The sequence below is a fragment of the Bos mutus genome, chromosome 20 (assembly GCF_027580195.1).
Source record: "Bos mutus isolate GX-2022 chromosome 20, NWIPB_WYAK_1.1, whole genome shotgun sequence".
Lineage (NCBI taxonomy): Eukaryota > Metazoa > Chordata > Mammalia > Artiodactyla > Bovidae > Bos > Bos mutus.
In genome coordinates this window covers 62,909,355-62,931,289 of record NC_091636.1, presented here as the reverse complement: position 1 = coordinate 62,931,289, position 21,935 = coordinate 62,909,355, and the positions used below count along the sequence as shown (strand labels likewise).

The window sequence follows — 21,935 nt, the reverse complement described above, 5'->3', positions numbered from 1 at the left end:
CCCCAGAGCAGCGAAGCTCCAGCAGGCTGGTGCTTTTCAGTCTATGCTTCTGCCATGTTTGCACCATGCATATTCATAAATAACTTAGCATCAAAATAACTCAAACTAGAGTGCTTCCCAGGTGGCTCAGTAGTAAAGAACCACCCGCCAATACAGGAGACACAAAAATATGGGTTCAATCCCTGGGTCAGGAAGATCCCCTGGAGAAGGAAATGGCAACCCACTCCAGTCTTCTTGCCTGGAAAATCCAGTAGACAGAGGAGCCTGGTGGGCTACTGTCCATGGGGTTGCAAAGAGTTGGACATGACTGAGCAAACATACACAAAAAGTCAAACTAGGGCTCTCAGAAATAGAAGAAACAAAACACCACGACCATAGCTTTATCTTGAGTTTTTAATCTTCATATGGACAAAAGAATTAGGATTCAAATAGCATAATGAATAAGGTTACCAAATATCAAATTTTGTTTTCTACAGAGAATATGCATCCTTTTTCCATATCTTTGAAACATTTTCAAAACTTGATCATACTTCAAGGCCATAAAAGAAATCTCAGTAAATCTAAAATAAAGAAAAGGAAAAGTAAGTTGTATAGGCAATATTCTCTGGCCAAATGCAATAAAAGTAGAAATTAACAAAAGTATAAACAAGAGAATTCAAACCACATGGAAATTTAAGACTCTTTCCTAGATAATATGTGGGGTCTATAATTACAGACTATTTAAAAATAAAAATAACGACAAAATTATATATCAACGACTACAGACTGCTCTATATTAGAGATCAGCAAACTTTTTCTGTAAAGGACCACACAGTAAATATTGTAGGTTTTGTGGCCCATGGCTGTCTATCAAGTGTCAAGTCAAGTGTTAGTCATTCAGTCGTGTCTGACTCTTTGCAACCCCACAGACTTTAGCCGGCCAGGCTCCTCTGTGCATGGAATTCTCCAGGCAAGAGTACTGGAGTGGGTTGCCATTCCCTTCTCCAGAGGATCTTTCCAACCCAGGGATTGAACCTGGGTCCCCTGCATTGCAGGTGGATTCCTTAATGTCTGAACCACCAGGGAAACCCACGGATGTCTGTGTGTGCTAAGTCACACACAGACACACAGCTACTTAATTTTGCCATGGGAGTGTGAGCAGTCATACACAACACACAAATGAACAGATGTGGATGTGTCGAGTAGAACTTTATTTACAAAAACAGGCCACAGGCTGGATTTGGCCCATAACCTTGGTTTACCAACCCCTGCCTTATATTATGGAGAAGGCAATGGCACCCCACTCCAGTATTCTTGCCTAGAAAAATCCCATGGACAGAGGAGCCTGGTACTGCAGTCCCTGGGGTCTCTGAGAGTTGGACACAACTGAGCGGCTTCGCTTTCACTTTTCTCTTTCATCATTGGAGAAGGAAATGGCAACCCACTCCAGTGTTCTTGCCTGGAGAATCCCAGGGATGGGGGAGCCTGGTGGGCTGCCATCTATGGGGTCGCACAGAGTTGGACATGACTGAAGTGACTTAGCAGCAGCAGCAGGTTTATATTAATTGTTAACCACTTAGAGAGCAATTCCTAACTTTACCTGTTTTTGTTACTAAACACAAAGGAATAGAAATCAATGAAGTAAGTAATGTACTCTAGAAACTAGAAAAATAAAATATCAAGAACAGCAAAACAGAGAAAGCAAGAATAAAAATATAACAGTAAAAATAGAAATTAATGAAATAGAAGACAGAAAAACAATATCATTGATAAATAAATCCAATATTTGAGAAGACCAACAAAACAAACTCCAAACACAGCTAATCAAGAAAAATGAGGCAGAAAGCACAAATACATATTGTTAAGTGTTAGAAAGAAATCACAGCCACAGATATAGAAAATACTTCTGATAATCATAAGCAAATTCTATAAATGATAGTATGGTAATAAACATTTAACTCTCAATGAAATAGTTAATTGTCTAGAAATAGTCTATGTACTGAAGACTTTGCTCTTTAAAGGGCAGCAAATCTGAACAGATCAATAATAAGAACAGGGCTAATGTTTCTCCAGCATTTGCTGGTATCAGATACTCATTGGTTGTCTCAGTTGGTACTGCCTCAGTTTATCTGCCCGTCAACTTTATGATGTAGATCCTGTCATTATGCCTGTTTGTTCAGATGAAGACAGAGAAATCAAGAAAAATTAAGACACTTCACACCCTCCAATAACTGGAATTGGAGCACTTGACCCCGGCAGTTCAGTGACTGGCACCATTGTTACTTCTGCAGTGCAGAAGATATTGAATGTTATGTCAAAGAGCACCCCGCAAGGACACAGAGGGATACATGATTTCCCCAGCAGGCTACTGCAAACTCTTGAGCAACTGATAAAGTCTATGGGATTAAACGGGTTCGGAAAACAGCAAAGGAAGAAGTGTTCCATTTTAAGAAGCCTGAATCACATTAAATCGAGACATGACAAAGATAACTGCAAACCAAATCTCACAAACATAGATGCAGAAATCTTATTATATAAAATCTAGAAATACATTAAAATAATAATATTCCCTAAACACACATAATTTACAATAGAAATGTATAAATATTTCCTAGTGAGAACTAAATTCTGGACATAATACATTATATTAACAGATCAAGGAAGGAAAATGATTCTTTCTCAATAGGTGCCAAATTTAACCTCCTTTCTGATTTTTTTTTAATTTGGAAAACATAAGAGTAGACCCATACTTCTTTTTAAATGATTTCTTTTTAACCAACAGCCTGCATGCTGCTTACTGTTAAAATATCAGAGTAGCATTTCTCAAACTATGATTTATATAATATTAGCTTCAAAAGAAAGAAATTCTTATTCTACTATTGAAAGAATTCTATATTTCAATGAATACAGATATAATACATATTGTATTCCCATTTTGGAGTTTCAAAATGTACCTTACTGGAGTAAATCTAGAAGAATAGCAAAATAGCAAATAGATTCTGAAAGGTAGACATAAAAAAGCAGATTATAAATATTCAGTATTAAAAATCTGTGGTAACAGTAACTGAAGGAATAGACATAATAATACATTCCACAAGGAGTAAATACAAGATTGTAGCCTATGATAAATATACCATTTCAAAACAAGGAATAAAGATCAGATTATTCAATACAAAACAAATTAGAACAACTAGAAAAGAAATATATCAGACCTCAAGTTCACATACACACAAAAAAATGTCTGATGGCTTAGCTGTATGTCAAAATGAACTCATAAAGATTTAAGAAAACATAGATGGACTTCAAGTGTAAGCATGATTAAGTCTGCAACTCTGTTTCCTCCTCAAAATCATAAAACAACAAGCAGCATTACCAAGACAATGCATAAACTTCATTTTCAGTGAAATTTGAAGAACAATATAATCAATGAACTTTAAAATATGTGTAAACACTGGCAAATGCAGTTGAAACTGAGCAGAAGTTGCAGAGAGGAAGGAAAAGGAAAAGCACAGAGAATGGACAGGGGACAGGGTGCAGCCAGGACTCAGAAAATGCCACCAGGACACACCTCCTGAGCAGAAAGGATTGATACCTCACTATAATGGGCATGTCCCTCATCCACAGCAGTTGTGAAAGATGCGGAGGTGGGCAGTCAGTTCAGTTCAGTCGCTCAGTCGTGTCCGACTCTTTGCGACCCTATGAACTGCAGCACACCAGGCCTCCCTGTCCATCACCAACTCCCAGAGTTTACCCAAACTCATGTCCATTGAGTCAGTGATGCCATTCAACCATCTCAACCTCTGTCATCCCCGTCTCCTCCCACCTTCAATCTTTTCCAGCATCAGGGCCTTTTGAAGTGATTCAGTTCTTCGCATCAGGTGGCCAAAGTATTGAAGTTTCAGCTTCAGCACCAGTCCTTCCAATGTCTATTCAGGACTGATTTCCTTTAGAATGAACTGGTTGGATCTCCTTGCAGTCCAAGGGACTCTCAAGAGTCTTGTCCAACACCACAGTTCAAAAGCATCAATTCTTTGGTGCTCAGCTTTTTTATGGTCCAACTCTCACATTTATACATGACTACTGGAAAAACCATAGCTTTGACTAGATGGACCTTTGTCAGTAAAGTAGCATCTCTTCTTTTTTAAGAGGCTGTCTAGGTTGGTCATAGCTTTTCTTCCAAAGAGCAAGCTTCTTTTAATTTCATGGCTGCGGTCACCATCTGCAGTGATTTTGGAACCCAAGAAAATAGTCTCTCATTGTTTCCATTGTTTCCTCATCTATTTGCCATGAAGTCATGGGACCAGATGCCATGATCTTCATTTTTTGAATGTTGAGATTTAAGCCAGCTTTTTCACTCTCCTCTTTCACTTTCATCAAGAGGCTCTTTAGTTCCTTTTTGCTTTCTGCCATAAGGGTGGTAATCATCTGCACATCTGAGATTACTGATATTCCTCCATGCAATCTTGATTCCAGCTTATGCTTCATCCATATGCTACATCACATGATGTACTCTGCATTTAAGTTAAATAAGCAGGGTGACAATATACAGTCTTGACATACTCCTTTCCCAATTTGGAACCCGTTCATTGTTCCATGTCCGGTTCTAAATGTTGCTTCTTGACCTACATACAGATTTCTCAGGAGGCAGGTAAGGTGGTCTGGTATTCCCATCTCTTTCAGATTTTTCCACAGTTTATTGTGATCCACACAGTCAAAGGCTTCAGCATAGACAATGAAGCAGAACTAGATGTTTTTAGAATTCTCTTGCTTTTTCTATGACCCAACAGATGTTGGCAATTTGATCTCTGGGTCCTCTGCCTTTTCTAAATCCTGCTTGAACATCTGGAACTTCAAGGTTCATGTACTGTTGAAGCCTTGCTTGGAGAATTTTGAGCATTGCTTTGCCAGCATGTGAGATGAGTGCAATTTTATGGTAGTCTGAACGTTCCTTAGCATTGCCTTTCTTTGGGATTGGGATGAAAATTGACCTTTTCCAGTCCTGTATTCACTGCTGAGTTTTCCAAATTTGCTGGCATATTGAGTGCAGCACTTTCATAGCATCATCTTTTAGGATTTGAAATAGCTCAACTGGAATTCCAGCACCTCCACTAACTTTGTTCGTTGTGATGTTTCCTAAGGCCCACTTGACTTTGCATTCCAGGATGTCTGGCTCTAGGTGAGTGATCGCACCATGATGGTTATCTGGGTCATGAAGATCTTTTTTGCATTGTTCTTCTGTGTATTCTTGCCACTTCTTCTTAATACCTTCTGCTTCTGTTAGATCCATACCATTTCTGTCCTTTATTGTGCCCATCTTTGCATGAAATTTTCCCTTGGTATCTAATTTTCTTGAATTTTCTTTCTCATTCTATTGTTTTCCTCTATTTCTTTGCAAGATCACTTAGGAAGGCTTTCTTATCTCTCCTTGCTCTTCTTTGGAACTTTGCATTCAAATGAATATATCTTTCCTTTTCTCCTTTGCCTTTTGCTTCTCTTCTTTTCTCAGCTATATGTAAGCCCTCCTCAGACAGCCATTTTGCCTTTTTGCATTTCTTCTTTTGGGGATGATTTCTGGTCTCTACAAAGGAAGATCAGAAACACAGGAACCTAAAAAAGATGTGAGTATTCAACAGAAAGAAATAAAACACTAGCTAGTATGCTCCAAAAAAGAATAAAGAAAAAATACTGAAAGGAACAGAAATGAGTTTAGATACTCTAGAAACTCAATAAGAAACATAAAGAATAATCATGAGAAACATGAGCATTAGAAAACAAAATTAGAGAAAAGCTTTTTCTGCTCTTATTAAAGAAAAAAATAATATATCTGAAAGATAGGTAAAGGAGAATAATCATATACAGAATTGAATCCTGAAAAAACCCAAAGCAATGATTAAAAAGTGAATATTTAATGATATAGTCCACAAAATGCTCATGAAATCTAAAAAGAATAATGTAATCTGCAAAATCAAAAGGGTACCAGGGAAAAAAATAGTTGACCTAGTGTGGTTAATACTACAGCTCAATCATAGTAAAACTTTTGGAGTTTAAAAGAAGAAAAAAAAAATCCAGACAAAAAAATCTGTCTGGCTTCAGATTTATTCACCATTAAACCCAAAGACAATGGACCAGCATTTATAAGATACTCATACAGAAAGTTCAACCTGTCCTTTGGGTATAAAGGGTAGGTTTGTGTTTAATTGCAAGAAGTTATGGAATATTATTATCATGAGCCCTTTTCGAGAAAGTTGCTAGAGGATGAACTTCTGCCCATCCGACGAAGACCAGGAAAACCACAGACAAAGAGCCTAGCAGTGGCGTTGGATTTATTTAACTGTAAAATAAGACTAAAGCAAATGTGTAGGCTGGGGTCACAGAGCAGAAGTAGACGCCATATGCCACCACTGTGTAGGGATGACACAAAAACAAGACTAGGCCGCAGGCGATGAGAAGGTAAAAGGCACAGTAAGTTTGTCAATCACCTCATTTAAAACAGCCAAAAGACAGCAAAGGCATCACAGCTGACAAGTCAAGTGGTAGAAATATAAACATATCTCCTTACAAGGATAAATACTAAGATAGACGGGTGTGACTGACCAAAACTGGGTATGTGTGTGTATATGCAGTCACCCCATCGTGCCCAATTCTTTGCTACTCCATGGACTGTAGCCCACCAGGCTCCTCTGTCCATGGGATTCTCCAGGCCAGAATACTGGAGTGGGTTGCCATTTCCTTCTCCAGGGGATCTTCCCAACCCAGGGATCGAACCCAGGACTCCTGCATTACAGGTATATTCTTTACCATCTGAACTACCAGGGAAGTCCGATTAATAGAGGTAAACAAGCTTAACTCATCTATGATGAATGGAAGGAAGGGAGAGAGGGAGGGGGCAGGGGGAGGGAGGGGAAAGGGAGCGGGGAGGGGAAGCAACCAGATACCAAAAGCAAGACCCAATTCTAGGCTGTACACAAGAGCCATTCCAAAAACAAAATACTTTATAAAGACTGGGAAGTCTTTTGACTTTTGAATAAAATGTTTCCAAAACTCGAGTACAAACAAACAAACAAACCAAAAACAAGAGTTGTGACCTTAATAGCACAAGACCACCATTTTGTATTTATAAAAAGACAAAAATGAGCACAATGGTACAATTTCACAGTACAGGTGTAACAGCCCTAAGCACACCCATCTGTCCTTGATACATAAAAGGACAAGTAAATAAATAAATTACCAAAGACCAAAATAGTATAATTAGTAAAGTAATTAAGTAAATCATTAATAAATAAGTTTGGTTTGAAAAGTGAAAGTCGCTCAGTCGTGTATGACTCTTTGCAGTCCCATGGACTATACAATCCATGGAATTCTCCAGGCCAGAATACCGGAGTGGGTAGTCTTTCCCTTCTCCAGAGGATCTTTCCAACCCAGAGATCGAGCCCAGGTCTCCCACATTGCAGGCAGATTCTTTACCAGCTGAGCCACAAGGGAAGTCCAAGAATACTGGAGTGGGTAGCCTATGCCTTCCCCGGGGGATCTTCCCAACCCAGGAATTGAACTGGGGTCTCCTGCATTACAGGCAGATTCTTAACCAACTGAGCTATAAGGGAAGCCCAGAAAGTGAAAGTCGCTCAGTCATGTCCGACTCTTTGCAATCCCTTGGACTATACAGTCCATGGAATTCTCCAGGCGTAGCCTTTTCCTTCTCCAGGGGATCTTCCAAACCCAGGGATTAAACCCAGGTCTCCCACATTGCAAGCGGATTATTTACCAGCTAAACCACCAGGGAAGCCCAAGAATACTGGAGTGGGTAGCCAATCCCTTCTCCAGCGGATCTTTCTGACCCAGGAACCGAACCAGGGTCTCCTGCATTGCAGGTGGATTCTTTACCAACTGAGCTATCAGGGAAGCTTTTGTGTATACACAAATATATTCACACATACACTCTGAAAATAAAGAAAACACCTTCAATTGAATTGCCCATGAAATTATCATAAAAACTGGACTCATGCCAAAAACAAAATCTCCAGAAAACAAAAACAGGGAAGAAAACTTTCTATGATCACAGTGAAAGAAAGCCAGAAACTGAAAATCAAATCAAAACACACAAAATCTCTCCACCTAGAAGGGAAAAAAAAATACTCTTAAGTTCCCTTTGAGTCAAAGAAAGTGGACAAACTGAAATACATAACATCTGGAAAACAATAATGAAATGGTCAGAGGTAAAAATCCATAGGAAAGAGCTAAGCAAACTTAGCAGAAAACACTTACATTCTATCCATTAAAAGAGAAGAAGAAAAACAAAGGGAAGGAAACTAATGGATTAAGTGCCCAATTCACAAAGGTGGAGGGACGCAAAGCAAGCTAAAGGGAAGTTAAATAAAGAATTATTTAAGAAAAAAGTAGAAAATAATAAGTTAGAAGACAGAAAAACAATAGAGAAAATAAATCTGCAAGCCAGTTTTGCTCAGAGAAGAGCTTCTGGTAGCTGAGTCATTTTTTATAGTAGTGCTTGGACTTAAATGTCTGCACAATGTTAAATGACCCTGCAGTACAGCAGGGAAGAGGAAGAATTTCCAATAGAGGGACTTGACAAATCGGGAAAGTCAAGCGAAAGCTTCCGGGGAGAAACCAGGGCAGGCCAGGGAGATAAAGAGAGGACTGGATTGCCTGGTATAATAAAGCGAGGCGGCTTTGTAGGGGCTTCCCCGGTGGCTCAGATGGTAAAGTGTCTGCAGTGTGGGAGACCCAGGTTCGATCCCTGGGTCAGGAAGATCCCCTGGAGAAGGAAATGGCAACCCACTCCAGTATTCTTGCCTGGAAAATCCCATGGACAGAGAAGCCTGGTGGGCTCCAGTCCATGAGGTCGCAAAGAGTCAGACACAAGCGAGTGACTTCACACACTTTCAGATGAGGAACGAGGGTTCTAAAGAGGAGAGGAAATGGGAAATATGAAAAGCAGAGAGAGAGAGAGATGGAGACAGACAGAGCAGTAACGATATAACGAGAGGGCTAAGGAACAATGTGGGTTTCCCCAATGGCTCAGTGGGTAAAGAATCAGCCTGCAGTACAGAAGACATAGTGGATGAGGTTTCCATCCCTGGTTGGGAAGATCCCCTGGAGAAGGAGATGGCTACCCACTCCAGTACTTCTTGCCTGAAAGGTTGGTCTGAGTTAAGGCTTCAGCATTTCTTACTTGAATTATCACATCGACTTCCTGGTTTCTCTGTCATTCACTATTCTGGGGCTTCCCAGGTGGTGCTAGTGGTAAAGAACCCACCCGCAATACAGGAGACATAGGAGACTCAGGTTCGATCCCTGGGTCGGGAAGATCCCCTTATTCTTGCCTGGGGAATCCCAAGCACGGAGGAGACCAGCATGCTAGAGTCCAGGAGGTCGGACAGAACTTAGTGACTAAACAACAACAACAAGGAATATTAAGTGTCTGGGGGACTCCGTTTCCTCCTGCTTTGTTGCTTGCTTGCTTCTCCCTCTTGGAGCGCACCCTTTAGTAACGCTGGAAAGCACACTCTGTTCTTGCACATCTGAAAATGCCTCCTTTTGGCATAGAATTCCACTGTTATTCTAGTGCAAAGTCACTTTCCCTCAGGACTTTCGAGGTGCTGCCCTATTTGTCTTCATATCCTGAGTGGAGCAGTTAGAAAGAAAGCAACAGATCGATCGGTACTAAAATGGATAGCGCTCCAAGGCACCGCGTTGAATGAAAACTACAAGGCTCATAGTCATTTATAAAGTGTAACACATTTTATATCAAAAGAATCTGGAAAGGGACCCACCACTGGATCCTGGCGGCACTGGCCTTATGAGAATCTAGTCAAAATAGGTGCTAGTCTGCATATTGCCTGTGTATTTCTCAGTTTATCTTACAAATACAATTTCCTCACAAATCCAAACAAACGTTTGAACAAAAATAAGAAAATAATATTTTAGAGCTCTTAAAACCAACACTAATCCCAAAAGTTTCAACAAAAATTTCCTTCCACTAGGAGCACTGAAGAATGCATGCTTTTGAATTGTGGTGTTGGAGAAGACTCTTGAGAGTCTCTTGGACTGTAAGGAGATCCAACCAGTCCATCCTAAAGGAGATCAGTCCTGAATATTCATTGGAAGGACTGATGCTGAAGCTGAAACTCCAATACTTTGGCCACCTGATGCAAAGAACTGACTGACCAGAAAAGACCCTGATTCTGAGAAGGATTGAAGGCAGGAGAAAAAGGGGACAACAGGGGATGAGATGGTTGGATGACATCACTGACTCGATGGACGTGAAGTTGAGTAAGCTCCAGGAGTTGGTGATGATCAGGGAGGCCTGGTGTGCTGCAGTCCATGGGGTCGTAAAGAGTCAGACATGACTGAGAGACTGAACTGAACTGAACTGAGGAGCTCAATAAGTACGCAATACTATTTACTTCAGCTTGCTACTTTTATCACTTTTCACTTGATTTTTAAAACTGGAATTTACTCAGTTGTGTGGTATGACTTGTCCTATGGCGATATTCTTCCTATTTCCTTACCACTTTTCCCCACAACATTTATTGAATATTCTTCCCCTTCCCTAGTGATCAAAAACACCTTGTCATGGCATGTATCAAATTGAAAAAATATGTCATGCAGAACCCAGGCTTCCTGATTCCCAACCTGTTGATCATTCCACTACTTCACCAAGTTGTTACTAAATTACTTTTGATTTTTTTAATTTTTAACTTATATTAGAGTATAGCTGATTAATAATGTTGTGTGACTTTTGATTTAAACATTGTCTTTTTCTCAAGTTTTAAAGTATTTCACATTTCTAATACTCACTTTTGTTCTTGAACTTGAATCTATTTAGATTTTTAGCCTCTGCTTTGGGAGATGTTTTTCCAGGTTGTGGACAAGCAGTGGAGAGGAATGTTTGGGTTCATTTATTTATTCATTCAGCAAACATTCCTTGGGTCCTCAACAGGCTCCAAAGACACTTCCCAATACTGGGGGACATTAGGAGATGAGAACAAGGAGCTACCTCTTGCTTTTTTTAGTTTGCCTTTTATTTTATTTCAAGGCATGTAGCCTTTCCCCAAGTCTTTGCTGTTTTATTCCTCACTCCTTCTACCCTATCGTCATGACTCTCCTGAGGAGCATCTGATGATTCCTGCTCCTTGGTTTGGGAAGATGGGTAGTTTTGACATTTAGTGATTATTCCTTTGGTCCTCCCACTTCCCCAATAAGCTAACTTTATCCAAGACTTCACAAGACCAAAGCCTGTCCTGCTCCCAGGATGTAGCTCACTTTGTAGAAGTGGGGATCCATGGTGTTGACGCCGAAACCCCGTCCTTTTCCACCTCTACCTCCACAAAAACAAATATGATTGCTAAGGAGATCTACTGTGCGCTTTCCACAGAGGAAGTGTTCTCTGCAGCATAGATAACAGTCCAGGACCTTCTCCAGTTAGTTCTGATTTATCATACAAACTCCAGGCCTCCCGAATCACGTGGTTTCATGGAACTCTCTGTGGTCTCCTGGATCTATAAACCAATGAATAGATACTACACCTAACCACAGGAACCATCTCCACTTCTGCGGTGAGCGTCACATGGATGGGCAACATTTTTCATATAATAAGCCATCTAGAAGCAATAAGTGGCCAAAGCAAGGAGGAGACACTCTCCATTATAGCTTAACTCTTGCTTGGATGAACTCAACTCAGGGGAAAATAAGGCAATAGGGGATTTTACATTTGGATGAAGGACAAATCTAAAAAATTAGCACGAAATGTCGGTGAAGTCACTACACTTCCTTGAACAAGCAGGTTACCGTTTTCCTTCAAGATAAGGACTTTTTGCTTAATGGTACAGACATTGACTATGTGCATGACTGTCTGACTGATAAATAATATTGATACAACTTAATAAATATACAGATTTTATCCTGAAACAACCCCTGAAAAGAGAGCTTCCCAAGTGGGGCACCATAGCTCAGTGGCTTTTGGCAAATGGATTAAAGATGATTGTGGGATCTGGTTTCCCCAGTCCCAGGACTGAGTCCAGATCCCTCACCTCTGGCCATGGGCAGCAGCCTCTAGTTACCCCAGTGTTGGTACAAATGCTGTCATTTTCTGCACATACCATGATGTGAAAAGAGGTTATGAAGCACTGCTACAACATAAGGTAAGCTAAGGACATTCACATGAAAAAAGATCTTTATTACCCAGATAACCACAATGGTGTGATCACTCACCTAGAGCCAAACATCCTGGAGTGCAAAGTCAAGTGGGCCTTAGGAAGCATTGCTACAAACAAAGCTAGTGGAGATGATGGAATTACAGCAGAGCTATTTCAAATCCTAAAAGATGATGCTGTGAAAGTGCTGCATGCAATATGCCAGCAAATTTGGAAAATTCAGCAGCGGCCACACGACTGGAAAAGGTCAGTTTTCATTTCAATCTCAAAGAGAGGAAATGTCAAAGAATGCTCAAACTACAGCACAATTGCACTTATCTCACACACTAGCAAAGTAATGCTCAAAATTCTCTAAGCCAGGCTTCAACAGTACATGAACCAAGAACTTCCAGATGTTCAAGCTGGATTTAGAAAAGGCAAAGGAACCAGAGATCAAATTGCCAGCATTTGCTGGATCATCAAAAAAGCAAAAGAGTTCCAGAAAAACATCTACTTCTGCTTTATTGACTACACCAAAGCCTTTGACTACGTGGATCACAACAAACTGTGGAAAAATCTGAAAGAGATGGGAATACCAGACCACCTTACCTGCCTCCTGAGAAATCTGCATGCAGATCAAGAAGCAACAGTTAGAACTGGACATGGAACAACAGACTGGTTCTAAATCAGGAAAGGAGTACAACAAGTCTTTATATTGTCACCCTGCTTATTTAATTTACATACAGAGTACATCATGTGAAATGCCAGCTGGATGAAGCCCAAGCTGGAATCAAAATTGCACAGAGAAATATCAATAATCTCAGATATGCAGATGACACTTATGGTGAAAGTGAAGAGGAACTAATGAGCCTCTTGATGAAAGTGAAATAGGAGAGTGAAAAGGCTGGTTTAAAACTCAACATTCAGAAAACTAAGATCATGGCATCTGGTCCCATGATTTCATGGCAAATAGATGGGGAAACGATGGAAACAGTGACAGACTTTATTCTTGGAGGCTCCAAAATCACTGCAGATGGTGACTGCAGCCATGAAATTAAAAGATGCTTGCTCCTTGGAAGAAAAGCTATGACCAACCTAGACAGCATATTAAAAATCAGAGACATTACTTTACTGACAAAGGTCCATCTAGCCGAAGCTATGGTTTTTCCAGTAGTCATGTATGGATGTGAGAGTTGGACTATAAAGAAAGCTGAGTGCCAAAGAATTGATGCTTTTGAACTGTGGTGCTGGAGAAGACTCTTGAGAGTCCCTTGGACTGCAAGGAGATCCAACCAGTCAATCCTAAAGGAAATCAGTCCTGAATATTTTTTGGAAGGACTGATGCTGAAGCTGAAACTCCAATACTTTGGCTACCTGATGTGAAGAACTGAGTCACTGGAAAACACCCTGATGCTGGAAAGATGAAAGGCAGGAGGAAAAGGGGATGACAGAGGATGAGATGGTTGGATGGCATCACTAGCTCAATGGACATGAGTTTGAGCAAGCTCCAGGTGTTGGCGATGGACAGGGAAGCCCTGCGTGCTGCAGTCCATGGGGTCGCAAAGAGTCAGACACTACTGAGCGACCGAACTGATCTGAAGGAAATTTACAGGTCAATTTCATAGAAAACAGAAATACTATTAAGCAAATTTCCAAAGGTTGGGACATTCCCTATGTATTAATACAATCAACTTCCCATTTTTCCTTCTCACAGTAGGTACTCTAAGAAGACTCCTATGTTAGATGGTCTGGGGCCTGGAGGTACAGTTGGATGACGCGCCCCGCCAACTCTTTGATGGGCGTTTGTTAGTCTTCCCATCACTCCTCCACGTGTCCTTTCTTCATTCAGTAAATGTCCACTCTCCCCTCCCCCCGTCCACTCTAACCATGTGTTTCAAGAAGGGGATGCCAATTGTTCACAGACCCCACCTCCTGTCTGTGCAGATGGGTCCACAGGGCATACCTAACCTGCAACAGCAAATCCAACGCTTCCCTCACAGATGGAGCCTGGTCACCAAGGCGGGAACATTTTTTGACAATAAAGTTTTTCTTAGTTAAGGTATGAGCCTTGATTCTTTTAGACATAACACTATTGCACACTTAATAGACTACTGTATAGTGTAAACATACCTTTTACACACACTGAGACACCAAAAAAATCATGCAACTCATCTTATTGCAGTATTCACTTTATTACGGTGGTCCAGAACCAAACCTGTAATATGTCCAAGCTACATCTGTGCTGATACAACACAGATAAAAGCCAAAATTGCTATACTGAGAGAAGGAAGACTGGCACAAAGGGATGTCTGATTCCAATTGCATGAAATGTCCAGAAGGTGAAAATCCATGGAGAAAGGAAGCAGATTGGTGGGTGCTGGAGGGTACAGGAGGGGAGAACAAGAGCCACAACTTAATGTACGAGGTTCCCTTTTAGGGTGTTGAAATTGTTTTGGAACCAGATGAAGGTGATGGCTGCATAGCATTGTGAATATACTAAATGCCATGAAATCATTCACTTCTAAAACTTAATCCACAGTGATAGCCAAGGGGCAGGGGCAAGAGGGGCAGCAGTTTGCAAAGCCAATGAAAACTTCCAGGTGAGGGTGGTGGAGTGCTCTTCCTCTTGACTGTGGTAGTGAGGATCGTTGTTTAGTTGCTCAGTCGTGTTCAACAATTTATGACCCCATGGACCGTAGCCCATCAGGCTCCTCTGTCCATGGGATTTCCCAGGCAAGAATACTGGAGTGGGTTGCCATGTCCTTCTCCTGGGGATCTTCCCAATCCACGGATCAAACCTGCATCTCCTGTATCGGCAAAAATATTCTTTACCTCTGAGCCACCTGGGAAGCTGGTGGTAGTGATTATCAGATGTATGCACACGCATGCTCATACTTCAGTTGCATCTGACTCTTTGAGACCCTGTGACGGTAGCCCTCCAGGCTCCTCCGTCCATGGGATTCTCCAGGCAAGAATACTGGACTGGATTGCCATGCCCTCCTCCAGGGGGTCTTCCCCACCCAGGGACTGAACCCACATCTCTTACATCTCCTGCTTTGGTAGGCAGGTTCTTTACCACTAGCGCCACCTGGGAAAACCATCAGTTGTATTTATTTGTCATCAATAGGTATATTTAAAAGGGGTGCATTTTATACTCCAATAAAATTCATTTGTAGTGAATTCACTTAAATAAGAAACATTTCACAGTAAATAGTTGCAATAATGTTGAATTTTTTTTCTTTAAAAAAAAACACTTTTCCTAGTGTGGAGTTTCAGTTTGCATTTCATAATCTATAATATTCCTTTAAATAAAATTGTTGTTTAAATATTTAAATTTATGTAAAAAATTTAAATTAGGTATTGATTTTGCATATATTTTTGACAAAATGATATCACATTAGAATACGGTATTCTTCATCTGGTTTGATTTGAACATTTGCAAAACTTGTCCCCCAAAAAAACTTTCTTAAGTGAATTTCACATAAATTTTTTAAAAAAGGAAAAAATAAAAGCACCATCATCAATGACAACAGCAAAATTAAATCAGGCACCCAGCCATGAGCATGATGGTAGTCCTATGATGATACCCATGGCACAATCCCCATTCATGACCCCGCCTCACAGGGGTTCACATTTGTCTTTCCACACCTCTGCAGCTTCTCAAAAACTGTAGAAGCTTTGCAGAGTCTGATTCTGAAAAATATGGCAATTTATATGCATATAACCCTGCTACACTCCTTGTCACTTCCAAGGGGCTCAAGGATGTAGGAAATTTGTCCTTAAAGAGGGAGCTAGAAAGGAAATGGAGAGGGTATAGGTCCCAGAGAGAAGAGATACGTGTACACATGTAGCTGATTCACTTCATTGTACAGCAGAAACTAACACAACGCTGTAAAGCAACCATCAGATCAGATCAGATCAGATCAGTCGCTCAGTCGTGTCCGACTCTTTGCGACCCCATGAATGGCAGCACGCCAGGCCTCCCTGTCCAACACCAACTCCCGGAGTTCACTGAGACTCACGTCCATGGAGTCAGTGATGCCATCCAGCCATCTCATCCTCTGTTGTCCCCTTCTCCTCCTGCCCCCAATACCCCAATTTAAATAATTAATTAACATTCACCCTCCTCTCACCAAAGAAAAAAAAAGAAAGACAATTGACTAGGAAAAACAAACCAGGATCCTTACTTCAGTACAGAGGAGCTCAAGCTTGTGTTCAACCAAAAAAAAAAAAAAAAAAAAGTGAAACTTATTTGTAGTCTAAATATTCAAGGAAAGGCCAGTGGAAAGCTTTGCAGAAAGAAGATACTGCCAGGCTGGCAGCATCCTAGGACCCACCATTTATCATTTCTTGATAATTTACATTTCCAGCCTGCTTTATGATCATTTATGTGCTGCTTGAAACTGGATGTGACAGTGGGTGATTTATTATTTTAAGGAAGGAAAGAAAGGCACAAAAGGTCAGTGAGACTTGCTGAAACCGTAGACTGAGAACCAGAACTCAGAACCCTAAGCAGCAAGGTTCTGGGCCCCATTTGCCTTTCAGCAGCCACGACCATCTGGGTGGTGATGTTTTTTGAAGCTGGCAGAGCTTTGTCACAGCACAGAACTTGGGGACACTAGATGCCCATGGGGATATCTCTTCCTTCTTATTTGCCAGCTTTCCCCTCAGCTGACCCATCCAGCAAACCGCTGTTGTTCAGTCACTCGGTCGTGTCTGACTCTTTGCGACCCCATGGACTGCAGCACGCCTGGCTTCCCTGTCCTTCACCATCTCCCGAATTTGCTCACACTGATGTCCATTGAGTTGATGATGCCATCCAACCATCTCATTCTCTGTTGCCCCCTTCTCTTCCTGTCCTCAGTCTTTCCTAGAATTAGGGTCTTTTCCAATGAGTCGGCAAACTGATACTAAGACAGTTCTTCAACACCTGTTCCGGCAAGTCAGGCTTCCACAGGGACTCCCCAGGCCCTGTGCCCTCTAGCCCATCCTGACTTCCTCCAGCTGATGGTACGCCCCCCTCTCTTGACTTGGAGAGTACTCACTCACCTCTGCACCACACACCTCTATTTGGCACCCTTCACACATGTCTGCCCATCTAGCCTTCTCCTGAAACCAGGAGAAACCCCATGGCACTCGCTATGGAACCAAGAACCTCATTAAATACTTGAGTAGCTGCTTCTCTCACATGACTGAAAAGCCATCAGAGTCTCAGCTCCAGCGAGCCCTCGAACAAGAGAAAGACAAAACAATCTTCCACCTCTGAAACAGACCTGACAGTTCAGCAGCCTTGATCCCCAACCCGCCTGTGATCAGCTCTACAACCCACCTGTGAGTGCAAATAAGACCTCCCCTTGGCTTCCCAAGAAGAAAAGGAAGTTTCTGATCTTTTAAACTATATCCAAATAGCTACCCCATGGACAGAGGAGCCTGGTGGGCTACAGTCCACAGGTCACAAGAGTTGGACCTGACTGAGCGACTAACACACACACATTATTTTCCTGCGTGTGGGTGCTTAGTCCTTCAGTTGTGTCCAACTCTTTTGCAACCCACAGGCTCCTCTGTCTGTGGGATTTTTAAGGCAAGAATACTGGAGCGGGTTGCCATTTCCTCTTCCCAAACCAGAGACCAAATCTGTATCTCCTGTGTCTCTGCATTGTAGTAGATTCTTTACTTGCCAAGCCATCAGGGAAGCCCCATTGTTTTCCGAGGGATACCAAAAAGAATGATTACCACCTGGGTGGCTGGAAACAACAGAAATTTTTTTTTTGCTTGCAGTCCTGGAGGCCAGAAGTCCAAAATGAAGGTGCCAGCAGGGTCGTGAGCTGACTAGAGATTCTGGAGAGATTCTTCTTTGCCCCTTCCTGGCATCTGATGATGCTGTCAGCAGCACTTAGCATCCCTTGGCTTTTAAATGCATCAGCCAGTGTCTGCCCCCGTCATCACATGACCTTCTCCCTGCATATCTGAGCACCCGCTTTCTCTTCTTATGAGGATCAGCCATTAGATACTCATATTCCGGCCCTGCTCCAGTATAACCTCATCATAACTAATTATAACGGCAAAAAATTCTATTTCCAAATAAGGTTACCTTCTGAGGCTGCAGGTGGATATGAACTGGGGTGGCAGGGGGGACACTATTCAACCCCATATAGAGGCAAAGGTAAGAGGAAGGAAAAATGTTTGGCATTAGGATTGACAGCAAGGTTGTTCCAGTTTCTATAACTTCATTTCCAGGGCTAAGAGCCCCCCAGGAGGACCCCCTGAAATCCTGAGTGACATCCTTGCCTTGGCTGTATCGTCCCTCTGTCCTTTGCTGTCCAGATGAGTGACTGCCTTGGGTCGCTGGCTTCCTTTTCCATCCTGAAGGAATTTCCAGCCCCTGCCTTCCTCCCCACAGTGCTCAGTTTGCAGACAGGTATTAAATCAGATTTTCACCTGGTTCATTACATCTGGGTGATTCTGAGCTACTGGGATTTTCAATTTGAAAGAAAATATTTTGATGCAGCGATGCCCACAGGACAGCTCTAGGATGAGGACACTTGGAGCATCCTGGGGAGCTGCAGAGTGTGGAGTGTGAACAGACAGGCCCCCTAAAGCCCACCGCTGACTTGTTCCTTGGCCCATGGGGACATGTAGTTGTGTCTAAGAGTTATCATCAGAATTCTGGTGCTAAATGAGAAGCCTCAAAGGAAATGAAGCCATTCAAAATCTGTGTTGCCTCCCTCTGATTCGGTGCAGCTTGTTTTCATGCAAAGTTTACTAAGAGTGAAGAGGCAACACAGGGCCTTGTGTGCAAATCACAGACTTTACGGTATGATTCACAATGAGAGCCTTGACTGGCTGGCCCATGCTGTTCCAGAGGCTCCAGCTCTTTTTTACACTAATTGTCCTTAAGAGGATGGGCCATGGCATCTTTCATCCAGGGGTTATTCTGGAGCAGACGCTCCCCACTGATGACATGACGCGGGACGTGCACAGGCGTCTTTTCCCAAGTCCCCCATCTTCTGATGACGCTGTCCTCAGTGTGATTCCCTCTTGTTCCTTACAGCTTTTAACAGACTTCCTGCCATAGTGCCTTGTGCCCAGAAGGGGTTTAGCAGATGGGGTACAATGAATAGAAGGAATAGGATGTGCTGGTGGGATTGTATTCACAACCAGAAAACCATATTCAGCGCACCCTGTATTCAACAAACAGTAACAAATGATGGGTTTCCAGCAGTGGAGAGGATGCTGAGAAAAGTGGGGTGTCACTGAGATGCAGGCTTCATCTCTTCTCTCCTGTCTCTGGCCACCAACTCTTTCACAGTTTGTAGGGCCTCTCCTCCGGTGGTTCTGGGGGTGCCTACCAGAAGTGAATGCCTGGTGAGAGCCAGGAGAACAAGCCTCAAGCCCAGCTGCCAATGTGAGCAAGGCTAGATGAAAAAGAAGCTAAGCTATGCGGCCAAATAGATGGAGTCCAGACACAGGGCTCAAGGCAGATGCAAGGTAAGCCTGGAAGAACTTAAGAACTGCTCAAGAGCACACAGACCCCTGTTGTTATGGGTGGAGTGGGGCCCACCCCTTCCAAGTCATATGTTAGGTCCCAGCAACCAGTATCTCAGAATGTGACCTTATTCAGAGACAGGGTCTTTACAGAGGTAATCAAGTTAAAGTGATGTCACTGAAAAGTGAGTCATTCACTCAGTTGAGTCCAACTCTTGGAGATCCCATGGACTGTAGCCCACCAAGCTCCTCTGTCCATGGGATTCTCCAGGCACAGGAATGAGTTGCCATGCCCTCCTCCAGGGGACCTTCCTGATCCAGGGATCAAATCCGTATCTTCTTCATTGCAGGCAGAGCAGATTCTTCACCATCTGAGACACCAGGGTGGCACTAATCCAATATGACTGACATCCCTATAAAAACAGGAAATTTGGACACAGAAACGCACAGAGGGGAGATGATGTGAACAGACAGGAAGAAGACAGCCATCTACAAACCCAGCAGAGAAGCCTGGAGTACATCCTTCCCTTACAGCCCTCAGAAGGGACTAACCCTGCAGACACCTTGATATCAGAGACTGACCTCCAAAACTGTAGACTGATACTTTTCTGTTATTTAAGCCCCCAAGTCTGTGATACTCTTTTACATCAGTCCAGATAGATTAATACACCTGGGATGACTGTTCCCATGATTCCTCCTCCACTGTAAGGCACGTGAGGTGCTTAAAGGGCCTTTGAAAATGGGATCCATGCCCAAGAAGCCTCCAACACACCCTTTGGTGGTGATGTCTTCAGCCTCCATCAGTGATGCTAATTTCAACCACATTTTATCTTAAGACATACAGTGCAGCAAAAACTGCCTGGCAATTTGGCAATATCAACCAAATTTTGTTAAGTGTGACTATTTTTTGATCCAGCAATTCCATGTCCAAGAATCCAGAGAATTTTCCCCAAAAAGTACTGACCCAAGGGCTCGAAGACATGTGTGTGCACGTTTCCTGCAGCCTTTTTTTTGTCCCTTGCTCACTTTTTCTTGCCTTTTATTTGCAATAATTCAAACACCCAGAAAAGTGTCAGGAATGAAAATAGTATATAGAACGCTCATGCACCATTTACCCCAAGTCTCTGACTGATAACATTTTGCTTCATTTGTTTTATCATCTTTAACTCTGCCTCTCTCAACCCTTTGAACAAAGACTGCTTACATCATAGCCCTTTAATCCTAATTTCTTCTGTGTGTATTTCCTAAATGTAAGAATACTTACTGTCTTACATAATCACCACAGTTATCAATCTCCAGATGGAAACAGTATTTTTATCCAATCTGCTTAGTTCAGTTATATCAACTAACCCAAAAGTAACATCTGAGAATTTTTTCCTCCATTACAAAATCCAACCCAGCTCAGGTATTAGTTACTAGGATTCTTTAATTTCTTTCAATCTGTAATAGTCCCACAGCCATTCTTTGTCTTTTATGACATTGACACTTTTATGGAATGAATGTTTGTGTCCTCCTAAAATTCATTTGTTGAAATCCTGATCCCCAAGGTGATGGTATTAGGAAGGTGATTAGGTCATGAGGGTGGAGTGCTCATGAATAAGATTAGTGCCCTGATAAAGAGACTCTATCAGGTCAGAGCCTCCAGGAAACCAACAGGCTGGGGAGGCTGAGCTCACTTCCCAGTAGGGAACCATCAGCCTCTGGCAGGCATAAGCATAGGACACACCCAAAGCTGGGGAGCATCTGGAGAGGGACCCCTGAAAGAGGAAGGAAACAAGGACCCAAAATACCAAGCTGGGAGGAAAACCCCAGGAAAGCAGCGTCTGCCTGCCTATGACATCTGGCGGCCAGGGCGCCTCTGTTGCAAACCTCAGTAGAAAGAATGATGCTTGGCAGGGGTCCTTGTAGAGGAATTGTGCATAAATGGGTTTGATCTTCCTTTTAAATTCAGATAATGAAACATCTGTGTGGGAGGAGAGAGAGAGAAAGAAAGGGAGTGAGAGACAGTATGTTGGTTTCTGAAGCTGAAGTAACAGAAATTAGATGTTTAAATGCATTATTTAGAGTGACACAGTTAGGGGCAGAATGAAATACATGATGTAGCTGTTGGGATGGGGAAGAAGGGAGAGCTGAATTCCCCCCAGGCCCCACCCCATCTCTCTCAGTAGGAAGCCAGTAGATGGTGTTCAGAACTGATAAATCAGGAGAGAGCCAGGTCAGTGCTTTGTTGAGAGACATAGAGGAACCACCAGGAGATTGAAACACAGAAACGCTTCAAAGCAGTTCTGTTTGAAGCATTCAACTATGGTGAAGGGGGGCCAA

The 21,935-nt window shown here is 42.3% G+C and overlaps 1 protein-coding gene across 1 annotated transcript in view; it reads right to left on the bottom strand.

Annotated features, from left to right (window-relative positions):
- Positions 1-536: 536 nt before the first annotated feature.
- Positions 537-21,935, bottom strand: part of ATPSCKMT (ATP synthase c subunit lysine N-methyltransferase) — a 118,359-nt gene continuing 96,960 nt past the window's right edge. The window contains exon 5 of the mRNA XM_070357730.1: positions 537-560. Coding sequence (XP_070213831.1) covers positions 552-560 — 9 coding nt within the window. The 3' untranslated portion in view covers positions 537-551. The remainder of the gene's footprint in view (positions 561-21,935) is intronic.